At 46.0% G+C, this 26307-nt stretch overlaps 1 protein-coding gene across 1 annotated transcript in view; it reads right to left on the bottom strand.

The window, feature by feature from the left end:
• Window positions 1-26307, bottom strand: part of FN1 (fibronectin 1) — a 268540-nt gene that overhangs the window by 236526 nt on the left and 5707 nt on the right. Inside the window, 1 exon segment of the mRNA XM_030210701.1 lies at window positions 446-577. Coding sequence (XP_030066561.1) covers window positions 446-577 — 132 coding nt within the window.

The raw sequence follows: 26307 nt of genomic DNA, 5'->3' as shown, positions 1-26307 counted from the left end.
GAAATTGGAGAGTCATGGGATAGAAGGTAGTGTTCTATTGTGGATTAAAAACTGGTTAAAAGATAGAAAACAGAGAGTAGGGTTAAATGGTCAGTATTCTCATGGAGAAGGGTAGTTAGTGGGGTTCCCCCGGGGTCTGTGCTGGGACCGCTGCTTTTTAACATATTTATAAATGACCTAGAGATGGGAGTAACTAGTGAGGTAATTAAATTTGGCTGATGACACAAAGTTGTTCAGTGTGTTAATTGTGGGAGGATTGTGAAAAAATTACAAAGGGACTTTACGAGACTGGGAGACTGAGCGTCTAAATGGCAGATGACATTTAATGTGAGCAAGTGCAAGTGATGCATGTGGGAAAGGGGAACCCAATTATAGCTACGTCTAACATAAGGATAAAAGGAACCCTACTGCTTGAGCTTGCAAACATGGATATTGCAGTACTTACGTTCAGGCTTGCTTTCACAGTTATAAACCCCTCTGCCTCCTCCATAGCAGATGCAGACCAATGGTGTTCCCCAGGTAAGTCTTTTCCCTTGCGGGTTTATCTGATAGTACTTTCCATTGTCATAGCAGCCATCTAAAAAGGAAATAAAAAGCACAGTTTAAATAAGGTTTTAGGTAGGAGCATAGATATCAGAAGATTAAAAGTATGAAACTCAGCATCAAAGGGGAGCTATTAAAAATCTGCTGTACTTGGCCAAAAGTTATACCATTTTCCTGCAGCCACCTATAAAGAGTCCATTTTCTATTAGTGGGAGCAATTTTTCAAAGGTCATTTACCGCAGGTACATTGACTGCCTGAAAACGGCCTTCCTGTAGTGGAATTTAACTTGTACATTACTTTGTAAAGTGTAAAATTTAAATATAAGCGCCCCCCCCCCCCCCAAATATTCAAAACATCTAACCGGCCAGGATTGGCACCTGCTGGTTAAATACCCCATAACCAGCAATTCAGCGGGGGATAGCTGGCTATCTCCTGCTGAATAATCACCGGTTAGCGGCTAGCAGATATCTGGTTATATCAGCCGACATAACCAGTTATCTGGCTTATTTTCAGCCTCACTTTAGCAGATATATTTGGCCATGGCATAGGTGGGGATATCTTTGTCCGGTTTAGAAGATAATCAGCTAAGTCTCAATATCAATATAGCTGACTTCTTCTAACTGCCCCAAAATAAAACAGATATCAATGCTGGCCACTGGAAACGACCAAGCATTGAATATCCGGATTTAGCAATGACCGCGGGAATTAGCCAGGCTAACTCCCGCACTCTGAATATCAGCCCCAAGGATTTGGAATATAGTTTCTGGGATGGAGATCTGTTTTCCAACTCCATTCTGGGGTCTCTGCTGCAGAATCCTGCCCAGCTCCATTCACTAAAAGGCACTTTTACTAAAGTGCATCAGATTTTGAAGCTACTGTGACTTAATGCAGAAAAGTAAGGCGTGGTAGCTGCAGCTATTGGAGACTTGTCCAGCAATTTCTATTGCAGGTCATGTGTTCACATTTCCATTAGCACATGGTACTCAAGTTGCAGTTACTGCAGAAGCACACGGGGCCATATTCTATATATGACACATAAAAAATCCGCACAGAAAACATTTCTGCCTAAGTGTATTCTATAAGATTTAGGTGCAGTATATAGAATATGCTTAGTTGATATCCTAGCACCTACAACTATGTATGTACCTCCATTTACACCAATGAAAATGTGGTGTAAATCTCTGTGCGTAGATTCACATGGACTGGGCTGTATTCTATAACGACACATGTAAATTTGGGAACGCCTATGAAATGCCCATTTCCCTGCCCATGGTCATGCCCCTTTTGACCTGGATGCTTTAGAATTTAGGCACAGTTCATTACAGAATACACTTAGTGAATTATGGATGTAAATTTTAATTATTGACAATTAGTGCTTGTTAAGTGCTGTTAAAAACGCTGATTGGCTTACTAAGCCAATTAACTTACATGTATTGTTATGGAATATTCTTAGATTTCAGCACAGAACACTAGGCACAATATATAGAATCTGGCAGTTAGTGTCTCCTATTTAGGAGGCACTGAGTGGATCTGTGCTAACTACAGAAGTGATGGTTAGCACACGGTATGTGCCGTGCACTACCTGCAAAATGCCTTCCATGCCAATTCACCAAATGTCCTTAAGACATGGTTTAGCAAATGATAACTGTCAAAATAACACAAAAACTATTACCATGTTTGTGCGGTAGTAATTACCACAGTGGCATGGAGGAGTGGCCTAGTGGTTAGAACACCAGTCTTGCAATCCAGAGGTGGCTGGTTCAAATCCTGCTGCTGCTTCTTGTGATCTTGGGCAAGTCACTTAACCCTCCATTACCTCAGGTACAAACTTAGATTGTGAGCCCTCCTGGGACAGAGAAATATCTAGTGTACCTGAATGTAACTCAACTTGCGCTACTACTGAAAAAGGTGCAAGCAAAATCTAAATAAATAAATGCTAAACCTTGCATTAAGTGCCTATTGTACTTTAGTAAAAGGGTTCCTATGTGACATTAGTCCATTTAGCAGAGATTTATAAAGTCAGTTATCTGATGTTAAGGTGCTGGCCAAGCTATGGGCCCCTTTTACAAATGTGTGCTAGCATTTTTAGCGTGTGCTAGCCATGTGTTTATTTTATTTATTTATTTATTTATTTATTTGGATTTTTCTCATAGGAATATTATGGGCACCTACATGGTTAGAGTGCACTAAAAAAGTTGGCATACTTTTGTAAAAGACCTATTTGTGTGGATGGCTTGAGGATTTCTTTAAGGTATTATTTCATGTTAAATTCTTTTTCCTTGTTCTTTTCTTCATTTTGAGGACATATACTTAAGTACTGCAAATTAGTACTGAAAAATGATAAAGGGAAGAAAGGTATGCACACTGGGACCTTTCAGCTGCATTTAGAAGTGGCATGCTTAGGTCAGAGAATGAAACTAATGCAGAGATATTGTTATTCAATTCTATCCATGATACTTTCCATAGAAAAATTCCTGGATAAAAAAAAAAATACAGGCCAAAAGACCACAGATATTTTGTATCCATGACACATTTCAAAGGGACAGTGTATACATACTTTCTATTTGAAAACTGGTTAAAAAATACCTTACAGACTTTTGTCCAAAAGCACAGTATGAAAAATGTTCCCTCCCATGAAAGATCTTTCTCAAGATGGATCTGTAGAATTTCACCAGAGTTAAAGCAGTCTGAACTGATTCTAAGATCCTCAAGCTCCATTAGCACACATTTTAAGTTTCTAATTAGAATCTGTTTTGTATATTAAACATCAGTTAATAGCATCGTTTTAATTAATAACAGGTAGGAAATCGATATTCAGTGTGGTTTAAGTGGGCAGGAGTCTCTCATGCTGAGCAGGCCAGGACACAATATTCAGTGGCACATAACATCTGAATATCAACTCTAATTGCTCCATGGTTGGTGCCAGGGAGGTCTGTGGTTAGAGTCAGGAAGTAGCTAGGAGTTAAATGGGCATCAGTGATATTCTGTGCTGGTGACTACATAACTAACTGGGCATGCAGGATCACACAAATGACAGACCTTTGTCTGGTTAGCCATATGAGTACAGTATTGAATATTGGCCATACCCGCTTAACTTCTGGGTGCAGCTTGTGACCCTGATATTCAGTTTCAGTATCTGGATATGGCACGGCACTAAACTTTGGGTCTAATTTAGGTGGTGACAGCCAGCGTTTAAAAATAGCTGACTGGCAACAGATGAATATTGACCCGATATACTATATGAGTAGAGTCAGTAGAGAAGGGAGTGTGAGAATTATTATTTCACAAATAATAATTTTTTTTTTACTATGTAGCGGTGGTTGTAATCTGAACTAGTGCCCTGACGGTTTGCCTATTCAATGCCCTACATCTTGTAGTTACACATATGTACTAGTCTTATTCTAAATGTGCATTTGGGTGTGAACACTCTAAACTTAGGCTATTAGTGGTAGAACCCTTGCAGTCTCATTTAGGATGTGCCTGCTGTTGAGGAATCTATATAGGTATTATAGTCTGGAAGTCAGAACCAGCCTAAACCAGTTAAATCCAGCTAGTGTTCCAATGTTTCTGTGAAAATTTGCTAAAATTGATCTAGTTTTTATCCATGCCCCTAGGAAAGAAAATAAATAACAACCTAAATAAAACCTGTCCAGAAGTAATCTTTAAATTGAATATTAAAACTGAGTAAGTTTGAAGATGGATTCCTCTCAACAAAAGAGGCTGTTTCAGGCCCTAGAATGATTCTGGGAGTTCCTGTCGACCAGAAATCAGTCCAGTGATTATATGTGCAGATCAAGCATTCACCTAGAGTCCCAAATATGTTTTCTAAAATGCAGGGCCGTGCCTAGGGTCTCTGGTGCCCCCCTGCAGACTATTAGTTGCCCCCCCCCCCCCCCCCGGTGTGGCACAAGATACAAAGGAAATAGGAGCTGAAAGATGGAGTGCATCTTTGTGGGATTGCTGAACAAATAGAGGATTTACAACCACTTAGCTTTTCGTGCTTTCATGTTCACGAAATTAGTAATTAAATCTTTGATATCTAACTGGGCACATATATCATTCTCAATAGCAATCATGGCAAGGCTTACAAGCCTTTCTTGCGAAATACTTGATCGTAAATAATCCTATATAATAATTCTCACCTCCAACAGGATGTGCCTGGGACCGTGCCTCCCTCGGAGGTGGTCTGCTAGGGCAGGCATGCACTGTCAGTGACAGCTGATACCAAAGCGAGGGGAGGAGTAGTGTTTTCCCTACTCCTCCCCCTGTGTTACAGGCCCACTGCACACCCCCTTCCGCGACCCAGTGGTGAGCGATCATTTTCATGGTTAAAAATCATAAAAGACTAGTAAAAATGCCCGTTTCAAAAGGGAAGGAAACGGGCGCTAGCAAGGCCATCCCCCACCCTCCCTCCTCGCTGTTCCAGGACTCTGCCATCCCTCCGTTTCACCCCCCCCTTTCCGCGACCCAGTCGACCCCCCTTCTTGGCGAAAACCGTCCACCACCGCCGTCCAGTACCTGTGCTGATGGGGGACCCCAACCCCCGTCAGCCAAAGTCCTGTGCTGGCCTTCGCGCCGTTGCTTCTTCAATGATCTTCGGTTCAAGTTCCTCTGCGTGCGTCTGATGTCAGATGCACACAGAGCACCTTGGACACAAAATCATTGAAGAGCAACGCCTCGAAGGCCAGCACAGAACTTCTGCTGACGGGGGTTGGGGTCCCCCATCAGCACAGGTACTGGGCGGCGGCGGGGGACGGTTTTCGCCGAGAATGGGGGTCAACTGGGTCGCGGAAAGGGGGGGTGAAAACGGAGGGATGGCAGAGTCTGGAACAGCGAGGGAGGGAGGGTGGGGGATGGCCTTGCTAGCGCCCGTTTCCTTCCCTTTTGAAACAGGCATTTTTTACTAGTTTTTTATGATTTTTAACCGTGAAAATGATCGCTCACCACTTGCCACACTGACAGGAATTGTCAGCAGTATTCTTAGAAACAAATTGCTATACATTGCAAAATAAGATAGCAGATGTAAATTCTCAAAGTGGACATATTCCAAACACTAAAATGAAAATAAAATGATTTTTCTCTACCTTTGTTGTCTGGTGACTTTCTTTTTCTGATCATTGATAAGTCTCTAACTCTAAAGTTTAGCAATTTCATTAAAGCAAAATATATTTTCACATATCACAGACTTTTCCTATCCAAGGAGAATCTTTTATATAAAAACAAACACCAAAAAAAAACAATCAGATTTTCATTTACCAGCTCTTCTACACTACGTCAGCTAAACTTCCTCTGAAACTACTGTTGGAACCATCAGCCAATGAAATGGCTTTTAGCTGTAGATATCCGGTTACCTGATAATTATGCAAACATCATTGCAGTCATGCCCTCCTCTCGGTGTACAAGCTCAGAGAAAAAAAAAAAAAAAAAACTTTGAACCACTTACAGATTTTAACAATTACACTATTTAGTTTTTATTTCTCCCCAGTCTCACTTGCACACCTCCCTCCAAACCTGGCTTTAATTTGAATGTTGTTCAAGCTCACCCTGAATGAGGAGTTCGTCCCACACCAAAGACATATATAGCACTGGTTGTATTCTTTCAAACAATTTCAGCAGAGCCTGCCTGCCTCAGTGAGCATGGAGGTCGAAGAGGGGGAGGGCAGGGGAGAGAGGAGAATCACAGCTTGAGGTCAAACATTTTGCAAGTGAGCTGACCTCAGGAAAAAGGTGCGGGTAGGCACCTGCCAGAGGTCAGCTTATCCCAGCTTACCGTGTTGGCATGGCCCTGCTAAAATGGTTGCTACATGTCTTTCCTGTAGAGAAATAAGTAGCCCTAGTGATATGGGAGGATGTAAATACTGTTTTTTCTGTCTGAAGGGCAAATCAGAACTGCTTTGGAATCTTAAGTATCAGTAGGAATTTGTGAAATGTCTCTGCCAGAAGCGTAAATTGTAGACAAAAAGGAAGTAAAACTGAAGAAAGGGATGGGCAGGTCAAAAGCAGGAGCTACAGGAGAAGAGGGGCTAGATTAGGGATTATACTGACTGTGCTCTACTCCAGGTTCACCACGTCTCCGCCTCTTCCCTGCAGGCTACTGCAAGGGAAGGTTTGGAGCACAACATCCCTGTTGATCTGGTGCAAATACTCCAGCCCATTCTCTCAGAAATTAAACCCCAGTCTCTGCCCTTTAAGGAAGATGATTCATGGCAATAGATTCTGGAAGTGTTCTGACATTATGCAAGTAAGAAAACTGCATCCCATCCTCAGAGAAGTCTGGCCAACCTTCACACATTGTTACCCTCAAGTCCATGACACCATCTAATAAATTACTGACCACCATGAACCTCTTAACCAAAACAGAATATAGATATATCCCTGGCAATCCACTTATGGTATATACATTGCTACGTTCATAGTAGCATATTAGACGATGGCAGATAAAGACCTGAACAGCCCATCCAGTCTGCCCACAGTTGCATTCATTATCAATTCATGATTAAACCAACAATGAATGTGGAATAAAACATGTAATACTTGATCCTGATCTTTTCTGCCATTTTCAGGACACAGACCATAGAAGTCTATACAACACTGGCCTTATGCTCCAATGCTGGAGTTGTTGTCAATGTTCACTCGGGTCTATCCTGATCTGTCTTTCCATATACAGGACACAGACCATAGAAGTCCGCCCAACACTATGTCTTGTCCACAATGTCAGTGAGCCCTTAGGTCCCGTAAGGCCCCGAAGGACCTCAAGGACAGCCGAGCAACCCAGCTGCAGGCGGTCAGCGGACTGCTGGAACCGCGGGGTTGACGGACTGACCTGGCTGGAGTCGGGAGGTGTGGGCACTAGCAAGCAGCAGTCAGGTTCAAAGCAAGTCTCTGGACAGGCGGCTAGCAATCAGTAGTACAGGTTCAAAGCAAGTCTCTGAACAGGCGGCTAGCAAACAGTAGTCAGGTTCAAGGCAAATCTCTGGGCAGGCGGCTAGCAATCAGTAGTCAGGTTCAAAAGCAAGTCTCTGGACAGGCGGCTAGCAAACAGTAGTCAGGTTCAAAGCAAGTCTCTGGGCAGGCAGCTAGCAATCAGTAGTCAGTTCAAAGCAAGTCTCTGGGCAGAACCAGGAAGTAACAACACGGAACCACGGAGCGGGCTTCGGAACAGAACCTGAAGCAAAGTATCAGCTTAGATTCCATCTTTAATATTGACCCCATTAGCCGCCCCGCCCTTGAGGGAGAAAACCCACCAATCCGGCCCCAGGAATCGGCAGAGGCCCTTCGGATTGGCTCTGCCTGATCTCCCAGGCGGAGCCACTGCCTCGGCCCTCCAATCCGCTGCTTTGTAGGTGGAGCTCCAGCCCCCCGGCTCTGGAGCGAGGGAGACATCGACCCTAGCATACTAGCGCCGCCATCTTGGGCGGCGCGAACCTCGCCTCCACCACCCGGCGACAGAGAGACCGGTGGTCGCCATCGCCGTCCGCCGTCTTGGCCCGACCCGCCATCTCCGCGGCAGCGCCCGCCCCCACGCTGGAGCCTCCGGGCCGCCATCTCCCGCGCCACGGAGGACGCTGGCTCCTGCCCCCCCGCAGTGGAAGAGCAGGTAGGAGCGCGGGACTTGACAGTATCCCCCCCGGATGCCCCCCCTCATACCGGGGCCGGGTTTGAGAGGAAAATGTGCATGGAAGGCTCTTACCAGGTCAGGAGCATGTACGTTGGTAGCTGGTTCCCAGGGAGTTGTCTTCGGACCGAAATGCTTCCAGATAGCAGGTAGTACAGCCTTCCCCGCTGCCTCTTGGAATCCAGAACGTCCTCAACTTCGTACTCCAGATCGGGGTCCACCTCTGGGACGACAGTCTCCTGATTCTGTGGATGCCACTTGGACCCCCGGAAACTTTTCAACAGAGAAACATGGAAGGCATTATGCACCCGTAAAGTACTCGGTAGCCGCAACCGGTATGTCACTGCTCCAATCCGAGATTGGATTGTAAATGGCCCAATGTACCATGGCCCCAGCCTCCGAGAGGGTACCCGAAGTCTTAGGTATTTAGTACTTAACCACACCTTTTATCCCGGCTGCAACACCGGTGCGGGACGTCGGTGACGATCAGCGGACTTATACTTGGCGGCCACTCGTTGTAGTTGTTCACGGGCCATATCCAGACCTCCTGTAGGTCAGCTAAGGTTGAGTAACCATGGGCGTAGAAGTGTCAGCGAGAAAAGGTGACGGAAGCCGTGGATGTTGTCCGTACACCAAGAAAAAAGGAGATTGCCCAGAGGCAGAATGGTCACTGTGGTTGTAGGCAAACTCAGCCCATGGAAGAAGGGATGACCAGTTATCTTGCCGCTTGTTGACAAAGGCCCGCAAGAACCCCTTCAATGTTTGGTTAATCCGTTCGACCATACCGTTGGTCTGAGGATGGTAGGCCGAGGAGAAGTGGGTCGCAACCCCCAGGGCAGAACACAAGGCTCTCCAGAATCGTGAAGTGAATTGAGTTCCACGATCGCTGATGATTCTGATAGGCAGCACATGGAGCCGGAAGATATGCTGAATGAACTGCTGGGCTAGGGATGCCGCCGATGGAAGGCCCGGCAGGGAAACGAAATGGGCCATCCGGGAGAAGCGGTCAACCACAACCCAGATCACGGTGTGTCCCTGGGAGCTGGGGAGATCAGTGATGAAATCCAGTAGACAACTCCCTCCAGGGAGCTGTAGGGACAGGCAATGGTTCAGGTTCCCCCAGGGGGCCCAATCACTGACTTCGTCCAGGCGCATACAGGGCAAGTCGTGACAAACTGAAGGATATCGTTGCCTCATCTGAGGCCACCGGTACGTCGAGAAATCAGACGAAGGGTCTTTTGGGTACCCAAATGTCCGGCCCATACGGAGGAATTTCCCCACTGCATTACTTTCCCCCAGTCCTGGGGAGGTACTAGCTTTTCACCGGGACGACCCCCCCCCCCCCCCCCCCCGAGGCCGCACTAAGGCAGTTAGGGTCCAACATAGGATGAATCTCCTCAATCTCCCTCCGGAAACTCAAAGGCTCTGCAGAGAGAGTCCGCAGGGGATTTTGGGCCGCAGCCCGGAACACGAGTTGAAATGAAATCTTGCAAGAATAATAACCAACGAGCCTGTCGTGGATTTAGCCGTTGGGCCCTTGTAGATACAAAAGATTCTTGTGGTCTGTAATCACCATAAACCGGTGCTCAGCCCCCTCCAGCAAATGTCTCCATTCTTGCAGAGCTAATTTCAAGGCTAGAAGTTCTCTGTCCCCCACCGTATAATTGCGTTCCGCTGGGGAGAATTTACGGGAGAAAAAGAAGCAGGGTTACGTCGGCCCTTGGCGTTCACTTGAGAGAGGACGGCCCCTGCGCCCAAAGCAGAAGCGTCCACCTCTACGACAAATGGTTTATCAGGATCCGGGGCCAAAAGGATAGAGGCAGATTCAAAAGCTTCTTAGTTAAAAGAAGCTTTTGAATCTGCCTCTATCCTTTTGGCCCCGGATGCGGCTTGTGCCTCTGGTGGCCAGTTCCGGACATCCGCATGTTTTCTAGTAAGCGCTGTCAACGGAGCTGTCAGTTGCGAATAATAAGGAATAAACTGACGATAGTAATTCGCGAATCCCAGGAACCGTTGTAGCGCTTTCAGTCCCTGAAGTTGAGGCCACTCCCAGATAGCGCGGAGTTTATCGGGATCCATCCGCAACCCCCCAGGTAACAGGATATGTCCCAGAAAGGGCAGAGATTGCTGATGAAACGAGCATTTGCTGAGTTTGGCAAACAAGCGGAATTGCCGTAGACGCTGCAGCACGGTACGAACATGGATCACATGCTCCGCGGGGTCCCTGGAGAAAATCAAGATGTCATCCAAGTAGACAATCACTGTGGAATACAACAAGTCCTTGAGCGCGAAGTTGATGAATCTTTGGAACACTGCGGGAGCGTTGCATAGGCCAAAGGGCATCACTCGATATTCAAAATGTCCCTCATGAGTATTAAAGGCAGTTTTCCACTCGTTCCCCTCCCGGATACGGACCAAGTTGTAGGCCCAACGCAGGTCCAACTTGGTGAAGATCTGGGCTCCCTGCAACCGGTCAAACAGTTCTGGAATGAGAGGTAAGGGGTATCGATACCTTCACGGTGATGGCATTTAGACCCCGATAGTCAACACAGGGCCTCAAGGAGCCATCCTTCTTGGTCACAAAAAAGAATCCGGCCCCGGCAGGGGACGTAGAGGGACGGATGAACCCCTTCTGGAGATTCTCCCGGATTATAGGCTTGCATCACCTTAGATTCTCTTGGGACAAGGTATAAAGACGGCCCCGGGGTGGCATGGTGTCGGCCCTCAACCTAATAGTACAATCAAAGGATCGATGAGGCGGTAGGACATCCGCTTCCACGGGACTAAATACATCCGCAAAGTCCCGATATTCCACCGGCAGTGTGGCTGGACAGGCTGGCGCAGTTCCAGGGGTAACTGCCATCGCGGGACAACTGAATTTCCGGCCCTTCAAACAGGCTTCCATGCAGGCGTTACCCCAAGACCGGATCTTCCCCAAGGTCCAGTCTATAACGGGGGTGTGGCGCCGTAGCCAGGGCAATCCCAGCACCACCTGATGAATGGTACGGGGTAAAATCAAAAATTGAGCCTCCTCATGGTGATCCTTCCCCACCTGAAGTTCCAAAAAGGGGGTTACCTCCGTGATAGGCTGAGGTAATGCAGTTACCTTGAATGGATGTTACTTGCATCGCAGGTCGATAGGGTAGTGTGGGCCAACCCATCTGCTGCAGGAGTTCATGACAATGAAGTTCCCCCCAGCCCCGGAGTCCAAGAGGGCACGGGTGTGAATCATCGTCTCTTGCCACCGCAGCGTTACTGGCAGAGTTACCAGCTGATCTGGTAGGGGAGCGGAGTGCCCCAAGACCCCTCCCCTCAGGGCGCCTTGGGGGGAGCGTTTCCCGGCCGTGCGGGGCAAGAGCGGGCGAAATGTCCTGCCTCGCCACAATATAGGCAAAGCCCGCCCCGCAGGCGTTGATTCCGCTCCGGGGGAGACAATCGTTGACGACCGATCACCCATCGGTTCCTCACAATTCTCCTTAGGATCCCGGGAGCCACGGCTGGGGATGGTCCCTTGCCAGTCTGGGACGCACCCCTCGACCACCTCCGCCGGTCCGCTCAGGCTCTAGCTCTTTCTTGAAAACGGGGTATCCACACGGATACAGAGTGAGATCAGGGCGTCCAGTTGCCCGGGACCTCCCGTCCCGCCAACTCATCCTTGATTCGCTCCTGCAGTCCCTCCAGGAAGATTGCAGATAAAAGACTCTTGATTCCAATGCAGCCTCGGTTGCCAGGGTCCGAAATCGAATGCATAGTCGGCCACAGTCCCTTCGCCCTGTTGAATCCGCAGTAGTTCCGGACGCCACGGAAGGCGGCCATACCTGGGAGGTCGAACACCATGTGGAAGCGGCGCTGAAACTCTGCATAATTATCCATGAGTGGATCCTGTTGTTCCCATAACGGGGACGCCCATGCCAGGGTCCGTCCCGTACACAAGGAAATAACGTACCTCACTTTAATCTGGTCTGATGAAAAAGCCTCAGGTTGCATCCTGAAGCTAGATTGCACTGATTGAGGAAACCCCGGCAGCCTCCGGGAAACGCCATCATATCGTGCAGGCTCAGGGAACCCTCCCGGACGGGGAGCCGCTGCGGCCCCCTGAACCGCAGCGGCCTGGTTCTGTACCTAGACCGAAGAAAGCTGAGAGCAAAACGTTCTGGAGTGCCCCCTGACAGGGCATTCAGCTGCTCCTGCTGCTGCTGAAGGACTTTAGCCAGGTCCCGCAGATCAGGTTGCGTAGGCGAGCTCATGGCTTCAGGTTCCTGTCTTGTCCACAATGTCAATGAGCCCTTAGGAACCGTAAGTCCCCGAAGGACCTCAAAGGGACAGCGAGCAACCCCGAATCTTCACCTGCGGCGACCCGCCGTTCACCAGGGGTTGAGCCCCCAGCTGCAGGCGGTCAGCGGGACTGCTGGAACCGCGGGGGTTTGACGGACTGACCTGGCTGGAGTCGGGAGGTGTGGGCACTAGCAAGCAGCAGTCAGGTTCAAAGCAAGTCTCTGGACAGGCGGCTAGCAATCAGTAGTCAGGTTCAAAGCAAGTCTCTGGACAGGCGGCTAGCAAACAGTAGTCAGGTTCAAGGCAAATCTCTGGCAGGCGGCTAGCAATCAGTATTCAGGTTCAAGCAAGTCTCTGGACAGGCGGCTAGCAAATAGTAGTCAGGTTCAAAGCAAGTCTCTGGGCAGGCGGCTAGCAATCAGTAGTCAGGTTCAAAGCAAGTCTCTGGGCAGAACCAGGAAATAACAACACGGAACCACGGAGCGGGCTTCGGGAACAGAACCTGAAGCAAAGTATCAGCTTAGATTCCATCTTTAAATATCGAGCCCCATTAGCCGCCCCGCCCTTGAGGGAGAAAACCACCAATCCGGCCCCGGGAATCGGCAGAGCCCTTCGGATTGGCTTCCGCCCGATCTCCCAGGTGGAGCCACTGCCTCGGCCCTCCAATCCGGCGCTTTGTAGGCGGAGCTCCAGGCCCCCAGCTCTGGAGCGAGGGAGACACCGACCCTAGCATACTAGCGCCGCCATCTTGGGCGGCGCGAACCTCGCCTCCACACCCGGCGACCAGAGAGACCGGTGGTCGCCATCGCCGTCCGCCGGTCTTGGCCCGACCCGCCCATCTCGCGGCAGCACCCGCCCCCACGCTGGAGCCTCCGGGCCGCCATCCCGCGCGCGGAGGACGCTGGCTCCTGCCCTCCGCAGCGGAAAGAGCAGGTAGGAGAGCGGGACCGCGACACACGATCCTTATGTCCCTACTACTGGAGTTGCATTGAAGCCCTCTCCAGCAATTCAGCAGGCAAATTAGTATAATGATGTCATGACTCATCGGCCAGCTAAATAGCACTGGAGTTAATTTTTACCTAGTAGAGGAGAGTACAGCACAGTGATTTCAAGGATTAAAGCAATTTAAAAAGTAAACTATACAGCAAGGTAGCCATTATATTACTTTCTTCTGCTTCTGTCTAGTAATGCTCATGTTGGCAGCACAGAATGGGGCAATGATGTGCAAACAACATAGAAAACATGACACAAAGCAATGTGTGATCACTTCTGATTAAGGTATCCTCTATAATGCATCCATACCAGCATCTTGCAGATAAACAAGAAAAAACAAGGAACATCTCACTGGAAAGATATAAAAGATAACAATGAGGCTGAAACTCAGAAACCTGCTAGGGAGGGCTTCTGGAGTGGTCTAGTGGGAGTAAAGGATAGAATATTAGCAGGTAAAATATAATTTTTCCTTCCTTAGCATCCACACCAGACCAGTCCAGAATTTGCAGTTCTGAGTATGGGTGGCATCAAACCCCCATGCTAGAATATAAAGTTGGCAGAACTGATGGAAGAGATGTGATCACAAGAACTAGGCCAAGACCTGCTGCATCAGCCTCAACAACCTTACAAACTGCTGGAGAGACATACTGGAGAGTTCCGGGGCACCAGTCTATATACCAGAGATGAATTTGAAACAATTAGATTCTCACATCAGCTGTAGAAGCCTAGCGACTAACAAATGCTTCAGGCACAAGAAGAATATCTGAAAGGAACGGAGGCCATCCATCCTTCAAGAGGGTGATGCCCAAGCTGTTCCTGACAAGGAAGAGAAGATTCAACCCCTTAGGATTAATGGAAAAAACCAAGAAAGCCTCATTGTCTAGGGCTAGAGAAGAAGGAACAGAAATCATAACCACAGTAAACAATGAAGAGAAAGGACAAAAATCCTAGAATTTAAGAAAAGTTACTGAAGAAGCCAGTCTACTGAGAAGTCAGCCATCAATAGATACTTGTCCTCTTGGAATTTCTGAGGCCCACTGGACTACTAGAAGAACCTGCAGGCTGACCCATGGAAATACCAAGTGATAACTTCATCCAGGGGAATCCTGAGATATATAGGAAGGAACAAGAGCTTATAAGTTTGACATCTGAAGAAAAGGACCTTCCTTGCAATCATTCTCACAGCCATGAGTACATAGGATGCAGAAGCTGCCACCTGAACTGGTTCATTTCTGCAACCACAGAGATTCGCTCATGGGAGAACATTCAGCTAATATTAGCTATGGTTGTGTTCTTAGAAGTATTTTGAGAACAAGATCTTATAAGAGGGATCAGCAATAATCACATTCCAACTGCTACAGGAGAGAACTTGAGAATTCTAAGAAGGGAGAAATCACTGTATATCTCAGGACCACATTGCATACCTTCTGTTTTCATCACCTCTCCATCCCTTTTCTCTTCATCTCCCTTCTTCTCAGTTCTCAAGCTTTAACATTTTCGTCCTTCCATTCAACCATCTCCATTCTGAGTGCATCTCAAATTCATCACTTGTCATCATGCCTCTCCTACTCTTCTCCATACCCTCTTGCTCCTTCTCCTGTTCTCTGCTGGGGATATCATTCTTAATCCTGGTCCTCCAAATCAACTATATAAAACAAAAAGTGAGGAGAATGGTTGAGGATACCAACACTTGTATATTTTATTTAAAAATGAAAAATAAAAATAACACTGTACATAAAAATGACCCGACACGGCCGTGTTTCGGCCAAAAGGCCTGCCTCAGGGGTCTTTACAACCTTGGTAGATGTAACTCGGAAGTTGTACTCCAAGGGAACTGTCAAGACATAATCCTCTTAGGTCTCCTCTCTTCAAAAAGGGATTTATAAAATATATAATAAAAGGCAAAACGGACTTGTAATACTTCTCTCCGAAGAGATGTCTACAATTGCGAAATATGTTTCGCAATTGTAGACATCTCTTCGGAGAGGAGTATTACAAGTCCGTTTTGCCTTTTATTATATATTTTATAAATCCCTTTTTGAAGAGAGGAGACCTAAGAGGATTATGTCTTGACAGTTCCCTTGGAGAACAACTTCCGAGTTACATCTACCAAGGTTGTAAAGACCCTGAGGCAGGCCTTTTGGCCGAAACACGGCCGTGTCGGGTCATTTTATGTACAGTGTTATTTTTATTTTTCATTTTTAAATAAAATATACAAGTGTTGTATCCTCAACCATTCTCCTCACTTTTTGTTTTATATTCCACGGTTTCGTGAGGGTTTCACCTCCTTTTTTGTTTTGCTTTCCTCCAAATCAACTGTCACCTACTTGTGCAAGTCACACTGTGATGTCTCCAATCTATTTCTGTTCCTCTCCTCTTCTTCTCTGCTTCCTCATGTGCCCTATGGAATGTCCACTCTATCTCCAACAATCTTTCCTACATCCACAACCTCTTTATCTCTCGTACTCTCCATCTGCGTCCACTAACTGAGACTTGGCTTTGTCCTGAAGACTCTGCTCCAGCTGCTGCCCCATGTTATGGAGGTTACCTTTTCCTCCCATACACCTCGCCAGGTTGGCCATGGAGGAGATGTCAGGCTACTACTCTCATCCTTTTGTAGATTTTAACTTCTTCTTCCACCTCAGTCTCACTGCTTTTTTTACTTCGACGTCCACTCAATCCATCTATTCACTCCTCTACCTCTCCGCGTAGCAGTCATTTATCAACTCCCTGATAAGTCCCTTCTTCATTTCTCACTGACCTTTGACTCATGGCTTTCCTTCTATCTTGAACCCTCATCTCCTTCCCTCATTCTTGGGGATTTTAACATTCATGCTAATGATCCTTCTGACTTTTATGATTCTCAGTTTCTTGCTTTAACATTCCTCTTTCATTCTTCATCTGTGCTCCACTACCCCCTACTCACCAGAATGGCCACTGTCTTGATCTTGTCTCCTTTTCCAACTGCTCACTCTCCAGTTTCTGCACCTCAGTTCTTTCCCTCTCTGACCATCATCTAACTTTCACACTTAAACACCCCCCTCCCAGTCCTTGTACAATCGACACCTATACACTTAAGAATTTTCAGGTTATTGACTCTTGCACTCTCTCCACCAGTGTTTCATCCCTCTTCTCAACCACTATCGACACAAATCGAGAGATGGCTGGCCGTCTCCTGAAGCCGGCGAAATCTGTATAATCGAAAGCCGATTTTCGCCGGCTTCAACTGCTTTCCGTCACAGGGCCGGCCAAAGTTCAAGGGGGCCTTTTGGCAGGGTATGGAAGGCGGGACGGGGGCGTGGTTACGAGATGGCCGGCTTCGGCAGATAATGGAAAAAAGAAGGCCGGCTCTGAGGAGCATTTTGCCGGCTTCACTTGGTCCATTTATTTTTAGGACCAAGTCTCAAAAACGTGCCCCAACTGAGCAGATGACCATCAGAGGGAATCGGGGATGACCTCCCCTTACTCCCCAGTGGTCACCAACCCCCTCCCACCCAAAAAAAAAATTAAAAATCATTTTTTTGCCAGCCTCTATGCCAGCCTGAAATATCATACCCTGCTCCATGACAGCAGTATGCAGGTCCCTGGAACAGTTTTTAGTGGGTGCAGTGCACTTCAGGCAGGTGGACCCAGGTCCATCCTCCCCCTATCTGTTACACTTGTGGTGGTAAGTGTTGAGCCCTCCAAACCCCCTCAACCCCCCCAAAACCCACTGTACCCACATGTGCCCCCCTTCACCCTTAAGGGCTATGGTAGTGGTGTACAGTTGTGGGGAGTGGGATTTGGGGGTGATTTGGGGGGGCTCAGCACCCAAGGTAAGGAAGGTATGCACCTGGGAGCAATTTTTGAAGTCCACTGAAGTGCCTCCTAGGGTGCCCGGTTGGTGTCCTGGCATGTCAGGGGGACCAGTGCACTACAAATGCTGGCCCCTCCCATGACCAAATGCCTTAGATTTGGCCGAGTTTGAGATGGCCAGCCTCAGTTTCAATTATCGGCGAAAACCGATGCCGGCCATCTCAAACCCAGCCAACTCTGAAATTTGGCCGGCCCGAACCGTATTATCGAAATGAAAAATGGTCGGGAGGATACCTACCTGCAAAGACCATATCCAGGCACTGGCATTGAATATCAGCGTTTATTGCGGTTGGCTATCTCTTATGCAGTTAAGTACGATATGTAGAACTAACTGCTTAAAGGTCCCTTTTACAGGCTTACTGCTTGCTCTTTTGGGTAGTCCCACCTGAGCGCGAGCCATTTCCAGGGGAAAAAGAAAAACCTTGGAATGGTTTCGTGAAGATAGCCCAGCGGGAATCAGGCATTACTGCCGGGTTTGCACTGGAGCCCTTATTGCCACCTCAATTGGTGGTAAGGGCTCCCTGCCGCATGGCCATGCAGTAAGAGTTCTCTCACCGCATGGCCATTTTTTGGGGCTTTTACCAGTTGCAGAAAAAAAGGGTCCTGGAACGCGGGAAAAACAGTCCCCTCCGCTACCACAGGGCCCTTTTTCCCCGCAGCTTAGTAAAAGGACCCCTAAGTTACACCGCATAAAGGTAGGACTGTGTTTTATATAGTTCGATTTGACCACCCCCAGAACACCCACAAAATAGCTGGCTTTCAGTTTAGCAGTCAGTGCTGATATTCTGTGGCACTAATTGGTTAAGTGCCACTAAATATCAATGAATAAAGCCACACAAACGATTTAAGTGGCCAGGAGCCTCTCTTGCCACTTAAATCGCTTTCAATATCGACCAATTAGTGAAATTGTGAGCATAAAGTTATGCACTCAGCCTTAGTAAATTTTCAAAGAGGCCAATTTATGAGCTTAAATCCTTTAAATAATGGGCCCCTTGATATTTAGCTATGACAGTATATTATAACAAAAGACTAAAAAAGACAACTGACAGAAGATGAGGTGAATAAATTAGCTAGAGACAAAGAGATTTGAGAGTTTAATTTTATTATTGTTATTATAATATAATTAGATTGATTCACAGAGCCAAGTCACACTTCTTGGCTCAGCTTTGACTTATCTCTCTAAATGTTCTGATTTGCCAATCTCTAGTGATATCCCCTCCTTTCTCTTTGGAGTGCATGCCCTTGCTCCAAAAGGTGAAATGCTATTCTGCTGGCCCATTTCAAGGAATATTAGCACTGCTCACAGTGCTGGCAGAAGACAACTGTCAGTTTTTATTGCTGCAAAGTGAGAGAACTATGAGTTGATTTGTGTCTAAATAGTAGAAAATGGAAAGTATTTGGTATTTTCTTGTTTCATCTTTTAGCTATGTAAGAAATAAATCAACATTATAGCACAATAGGCAACTCTTTAAGGGTGAAAGCTTGGAGTCTTAAGTTCACAGATACTCCAACGATTTTGTTAAAATGTTCTATAAATGAGTACTGTTTTGTCTTGACCTGACATTTTTTTTTTAATTTGTTCCCTATGTCTTGTTCATACTAAGAAAGTACCCCCCCCCCCCCCCCCTCCCTTTTACCAAACTGTGCTAGTGGCTGCCACACAGCAATGCCAACACAGCTCATTCAAAGTGAATTGTGCAGCTTTGTAAGGTGGGGGGGGGGGGGGGGGACGACACTAAGGATTCCTATATGAAGGAAAATGGAAGCAACACAAATGAGGGGGGACTTAAAGGCAACTTCAGTTGGGAAGTAAGGCCAGACTTCTACAATCTGTGCCCTGATTTTGACTAGATAGATTTGGATATGCTGGAGGGGGCTTCAATGGCACTCCAGTAGTTGGGAAAATAAGACCATGATGGTCAGACTTCTATGGCCTGTGTCCCAAAAATGGCAAAGAAAGATCAAGATGCAGTACGTATATGTTATATCACATCATACCGTATGCTATGAGCTTATCTTGTTGGCCAGATTGGATGGGCCTTGCAGGTCTTTATCTGCTGTCATCTACTATGTACTATGTAAGATGGTAAAGTCCGTTGAGACCATCATCCTATTATCACTAGTGGCCTGTCTGGATCACAAATAACAGACAGATCTCAAAAGTAGATCTTTTCACATAGCTCATTTCCAAAGATGAGCAATGGCTCTCCCAAGTCTGCATAACTAATATATTTTTATGGACTTTTATTGACTTTTCCTCCAGCAACTTACCCAAACTTCTTTGAATCCCGCTATATTAGTCACCTTGACCATATTCTACAGCAAGCCACAGATTCCACAGCTTAATTATGTGTTTCCATAAATATATACTTTATTATTTGTTTTCAAACAGGTGGTCATTAGTTTCTTGGAGTGTTCTCTCATTTTTATGTTTGAAAGGTTAAATTACTGTTCTCTATTTTACTCTTCCACCTCATTCATTATTTTATAAGTTATCATATCTCACCTCAGCCATCTTTTCTCCAGCTAAAGAGACCTAACCTGTTCAGCCTTTCTTCATAAGAGAGGTATAGTGGAGAAGTAGCTCTGACAACTAGGTAAGTCTGGTTCAACTCCTACTATCTTAAGCTTCTGGTGATCTTGGGCAAGTCTCTTAATCCTCCACTGCCTCAGGCACAACTGTAGATTCTAAAACTTCCAGGGAGACACAAAACTTGCCTTTATCTACAACAGAAAACGATATGAGCTAAATCCAAAATCTTTTCCCTTTATCATTTTTGTCACCCTTCTCTAATTCCATTATATCCTTTTTAAGATGGGGTGACCAGACCTGCACACAATACTCAGGGAGCAGACATACTAGGGACCTACTGAATGGTATAATGATACTCTCAGTTTGTTCTCCATTCATTTTTAAAATAATCACTAACATTCTATTTGTGTTTGTAGCAGCTGAGGACACTGGGTTGAAATTTAAATGTACTGCAAGCAATAACTCTAAGGGCCAGATGAACAGAACTCCGGGCGCTGTTCTCTATAGCACTGGAAAAATGAGTGGAGCACCTGATTTTTTTTTTGTTTTTAGCAACAAATGCTCAACAATAACAGCATCCAAATTATATGCATGCTGTTAGTGTTGCACTCACAAATAGAACCCAATGCTCAATTAAGTTGTGCGGGGAGACTCCAAACAGGAGTAAATCTACTACTACTACTATTTAGCATTTCTATAGGCGCTACAAGGCATACGCAGCGCTGCACAAACATAGAAGAAAGACAGTCCCTGCTCAAAGAGCTTACAATCTAATAGACAAAAATAAATAAAGTAAGCAAATCAAATCATTAACGTGGACGGGAAGGGAAGAGAGGAGGGTAGGTGGAGGCGAGTGGTTACAAGTTGTTACGAGTCAAAAGCAATGTAAAGAGGTGGGCTTTCAGTCTAGATTTAAAGGTGGCCAAGGATGGGGCAAGACGTAGGGGCTCAGGAAGTTTATTCCAGGCGTAGGGTGCAGCGAGACAGAAGGGCGCGAAGTCTGGAGTTGGCAGTAGTGGAGAAGGGAACAGATAAGAAGGATTTATCCATGGAGCGGAGTGCACGGGAAGGGGTGTAGGGAAGGACGAGTATGGAGAGATACTGGGGAGCAGCAGAGTGAATACATTATAGGTTAGTAGAAGAAGTTTGAACAGGATGCGAAAACGGATAGGGAGCCAGTGAAGGGTCCTTGAGGAGAGGGGTAGTATGAGTAAAGCGACCCTGGCGGAAGATGAGACGGGCAGCAGAGTTTTGAACCGACTGGAGAGGGGAGAGGTGACTAAGTGGGAGGCCAGCAAGAAGCAGATTGCAGTAGTCTAAACGAGAGGTGACAAGGGTGTGGATGAGGGTTTGGTAGAGTGCTCGGAAAGAAAGGGGCGGATTTTACGGATGTTGTAAAGAAAGAAACGACAGGTCTTGGCAATCTGCTAGATATGAGCAGAGAAGGAGAGAGAAGAGTCAAAGATGACCCCAAGGTTTCGAGCTGAGGAGACAGGGAGAATGAGAGAGCCATCAACAGAAATAGAAAACGGGGGGAGCGGGGAGGTGGGTTTGGGGGGGAAAATGAGAAGCTCAGTTTTGGTCATATTTAATTTCAGGTGGCGTTGAGACATCCAGACAGCGATGTCAGACAAGCACGCTGAAACTTTGGTTTGGATGCAAGGTGAGATATCAGGGGTAGAAAGGTAGATTTGGGAGTCATCAGCATAGAGATGGTAGGAAAAGCCATGGGATGAGATTAATGAGCCAAGGGAAGAAGTGTAGATAGAAAAGAGGAGGGGACCAAGAACAGAACCCTGAGGTACGCCGACAGGCAGAGGGATAGAAGTAGAAGAGGATCCACCAGAGTGAACACTAAAGGTGCGGAGGGAGAGGTAGGAAGAGAACCAGGAAAGGACAGAGCCCTGGAATCCAAGTGAGGACAGGGTATCGAGAAGTATGCTGTGATCGACAGTGTCAAACGCAGCGGAAAGATCAAGAAGAATGAGGATGGAATATTGACCTCTGGATTTAGCCAGTAATAGGTCATTGGAGACTTTAGTAAGCGCAGTTTCGGTTGAGTGGAGAGGGCGAAAACCAGATTGTAGTGGGTCAAGAATAGCATGTGAGGAGAGAAAATCAAGGCAGCGGCGGTGAACAGCACGCTCAAGTAATTTGGACAGAAAAGGAAGGAGGGAGATGGGTCTCTTCACTCCCACTATATTGATTATATTACCAATCTTTATATATATAAGTGCAAGGGTCTGGTATCAAAGAAATGCATGCAGTTAACCAGAGCATGCACTTAACCGCTGTGACCCAAAGAAGCTTGACATCTGATAAACATATGTACAGTACTGTTTATTATTATACATACAGTATACAGTCTCAGTTAACTGACATTAGGCTGGCTTGAAGTAATCAGTTATAGTCCTCTGTACACTCTTGGGTCTGTGAGTTCCATAGACTACATCTGCCAGACGGTAAAAACTGTCATAGCACTGACATCCAGTGGCCTCCAGATAGGCCCGCACAGTGTTGAGACTCTCCAGCGCTCTTGCAAAAGTGACAGGAGGAGGTTGTTGAATTTCGTCAGCATGTGCCTCGCTGCTCATTTCTTCATCTGTTCCATCATCAGCTGTTGTTGCCTGCATGTAGGCGCATATCTCGACATCAGTGCTGTCTTCAGCTGTTTGTAGATTGTAATCAACAGCTACGTAGCGATGGAACTCCTCTTCAGTAACACCAGCTGGGACGTCAATAACCTCTTCATCTGAGGCGTTTGCAACAGCTGCATCTGTTTCGTCCCTCTCCACATCCTTAATAAAGCTTGCCCGCTTGTAGTAGTTCACAATGGTTGCCTGTGTAACATGATTCCAGGCTTCTTTCTGCATATGTAGGGAATCCAACAGTGATAGATTATGAGCCAGTTCAACGGCACGTTTATCCTTGCCAGTCTGGTCATCCATAATGCTCATCAGACAACGTAGCACAAGAGCCCGATAATGTTGTTTGAAATTGGCTATTATGCCCTGATTCATAGGTTGGATCAGAGAGGTAGTGTTTGGTGGCAGGAAGACCACCTTGACGTTAGACAGCCTGACATCGTCCCTATGTGCAGCACAATTATCACAAAGCAGCAAAATCTGACGCTTTTGTGCCCGCATTCTTGTGTCTAACTTCTTTAACCACTGCTTCCAAATTTCCCCAGTCATCCAGGAATTTGCATTAGCCTCGTATGACACAGGAAGTTACTTAACTTTCTTGAAGCAACAGGGCTGTTTGCTCTTTCCAACAATGAGGGGTTCCAACTTCTCACTCCTATCCATATTGCAGCAAAGGAGGATTGTCAGTCGGTCCTTCAATGTTTTACCTCCAGTAGTTTTGGCATGTTTGAATGCAAGTGTTCCATCAGGAATCGCTCGCCAGTAGAGACCATATTCATCAGCATTGAAAATGTCATGAGGTGCAAACTCGTTCAAGATGGCAGGAAGGACTAAAACAACCCAATTTTCAGCACCAAAGTCATCAGCATCTTGTTTCTCAACATGCTGCATCTTGAATTTTATGCTGTTCCTCTCCTTCCATCTTTCCAACCATCCAACAGTGGCTTTGAATTCAGACAGTCCAAGACTTTCTGCTACCTGGTTAGCTTTCTCCATAAGCAGTGGACCACTGACAGGAAACTGTCTGCTCCTGACTTGAGAAAACTACCGAAGAAGAGCATCTTCTACCTCCTCAGCTTTTCCCGCCCGTTTTTGTTTCCATTGTGGATTTGTTTGTTTTGCCAGTCTTCCAGAAGCTGATCTTTCTGCTTCAAGACACGTGAAATTTGACTGGGATTGACACCATATTCTTTAGCAATAGATGCTTCACTTTGTTTTCTAATTTTTTAAGAACTTCTATTCGTTCAGCCAGTGTTAAAGTCTTACAGTTCCGTCGCAACGACGACCCTGGTGTACGCCCTAACAACATTCTTTCACTTATTCTGCCTGTGGCAGTTAAAGAGGCAGTAAATTTGAAATCTCATTGGTTGTCATGCACCAATCGGCTTCCATATTCCATGCGCGCGCTTATGCGGAGTCTTTCCTACAGAGGAGCGGTCTTGAACCATGCATATAAGCGAATCTTGCACTTATCAGTGGTGCGCTAAAACGAAGTTTGTCCCCATAGAAATTGATGGTGCCAAAAACGGGACCGAAGTACGGCATGCAGTTAAACAGAGCATGCTCTTATCCGACGTGCATTAAATGGAGTGAACTGTGTATATATACTGTATTCAACAAGTAATTGGACATACTTAAATAGAAAACATCAAACACAAAAATGATTCTCTATTTTCGGTGACCTCAGTGGTGCCTCTTGCCTATGAAACCTCTTTAGCAAGATAATTGGCACACACTTCCTCATCAGTTCACCCGATTGAGCAAAACTTATGTAATTCCTTATTCTAGTTTAAGGAGATAAAGCTATTCATACTCTCTTCAATATTGTCAGACTGGGGGCACTACATCTGAAATGCATGTTCGCCTCACCCGGCTGTCTCAAAGGCTGTCCCCCAAATCGTCTCTACGCCAGCTTCAGCATATGCTTATGGGAGGGGTTTCCATAAGAGGCAAAGCGCGGCTGTAAACGTCACCCTGCCCTAACAACTAAACTCTATGGACTGGCTCAAGAGCTGTCTGTCAGTAGTTTTAGTCATTAGGGCAGGGAGTTTTAAATGGTGCATCATTGTCTATGGCATGCATGGGATTGCTAATGATCTTATAGCATAACACCCTCTCATCACTGCTTCAGTGAACAGTAAGCAGTGACTGAAAGACGTGCATTAGAAGCAAAAAAAAACCCCATTCATTTAGACGGGCTAAAACCAGTCTAATGAAATGTTGCATGCCCGGTTTTGCGTTGCGCATTGGACCCTGAGACCTTTCCCAGCATTTGTACCTGTAGATGGGATTATTTTTCCCTATGTGCGTCACTTTACACTTGTCCACATTAAATTTAATCTGCTATTTAGATGCCCAGTCTCCTAGTCTCAGAAAATCCATCTGTTAATCTTCACAATCCTCAGCCGTTTAAGCAAATTTGAAAAATTGTGTCTTCTGCAAATGTAATCAGTTCACTCACCCTATCTCCAGATCATATATGAATATGTTAAATAGCAAGGGTCCTGGCACAGGCGCTTGACTACTGATTCATTCCCATGTGGATTACTGACCATGTAATCCTACTGTCTGTTTCCTGTCTTTTAGCCAGTTTGCAATCCACAAAAGGTCATTGACTCTTCTGCCACAACTCTAGTTTGATAAGAAATCTCTCATGATCTACAAAGAAAACTCCAGTAATTGCCATCTTTATTCTGTTATTCCAAGCCACTTCAGTTCAATCTTTTAGATATATTGAGATATTTCATCTTGGTTGACTGCTGTTCTGTACTTAAATGATAAGCAAACTTGAATCATAAATGCATGGCATGAGGTTTCTTGAACTAAGCTCTTCCCCCCAAAATTCTCACTCAACAGACTTGATCACCATGATAGTATTGTGTTAGCAGTTGGGGGTGAGAAGGGGAGGTAGAGTGAGAGAGAGAAGAGAAAATTGCCATCATGTTCCCTGATACATACAACACCATCAGAAATTGCATCATTTATGGCAGGGTGCTATCCAGGTGGGCATAGGTGTAGTTTTGGGGAGGCATGCGAAGGCAACACCCCCAAATGCTGTGATACTGATATTGAATTGGCCCATTTCCTCTACCACCATATGACCTCATTATCCCTTAACCACTACCCCCCCCCCCCCCCCCCCCCCCCCCAACTAAGCAGGTAATCTATGCCCCTGCTTCTCTCTGCTTACTTTACTGGTAACCTCCTGGGAAAGGTGCATTACTACTACTACTACTACTTATCATACGCAGCGCTGTACACTTGAACATAAAGAGACAGTCCCTGCTCAACAGAGCTTACAATCTAATTAGCACCCACACACTGATTTCTAGCACTGTAATGTCTACCCAAAATAATGTGGGTATTCCCCGTTGTTTACCCCTCCCCTAAACAATTTAAATAAATACAATAAGAATTACCATACTGGGTAGATTGAAGGTCCATTAAGCTCAATATCTGTTTCTAAGAATGGTTAATTCAGGTCACAAATATCTGGCAGGATCCTAAAAACCATACTCGTTTATGCTGGCTGATTCCAAGTCTATTCTAATAATGGTTTATGGACTCCAACTTTATTTAAACCCAGCTACATGAATTGCTTTCATCACATTCAGAAGATACTGATACTCCCAACCCTCAATTCCCTATCCTCTTCTCTGGTATGCTCTTCTGCTTCTCAAACTTTGTTCTGTTACTCATGTTCCCCCTTTGCTCACTTTTCCTCTATCCATAGTTCTCTTTCATCACCCATTGTTGTTTTTTTCCTCCTTTCCTCCTACCCTTCCTATCACAACTTGTTCTTTTTGAGCCTCTCTTTTCTTTTTCTGTTACCACACAACACCTACAG

This window comes from Microcaecilia unicolor, chromosome 7, assembly GCF_901765095.1.
Source record: "Microcaecilia unicolor chromosome 7, aMicUni1.1, whole genome shotgun sequence".
Classification (NCBI taxonomy): domain Eukaryota; kingdom Metazoa; phylum Chordata; class Amphibia; order Gymnophiona; family Siphonopidae; genus Microcaecilia; species Microcaecilia unicolor.
This window is presented reverse-complemented; position numbering and strand designations above follow the sequence as displayed.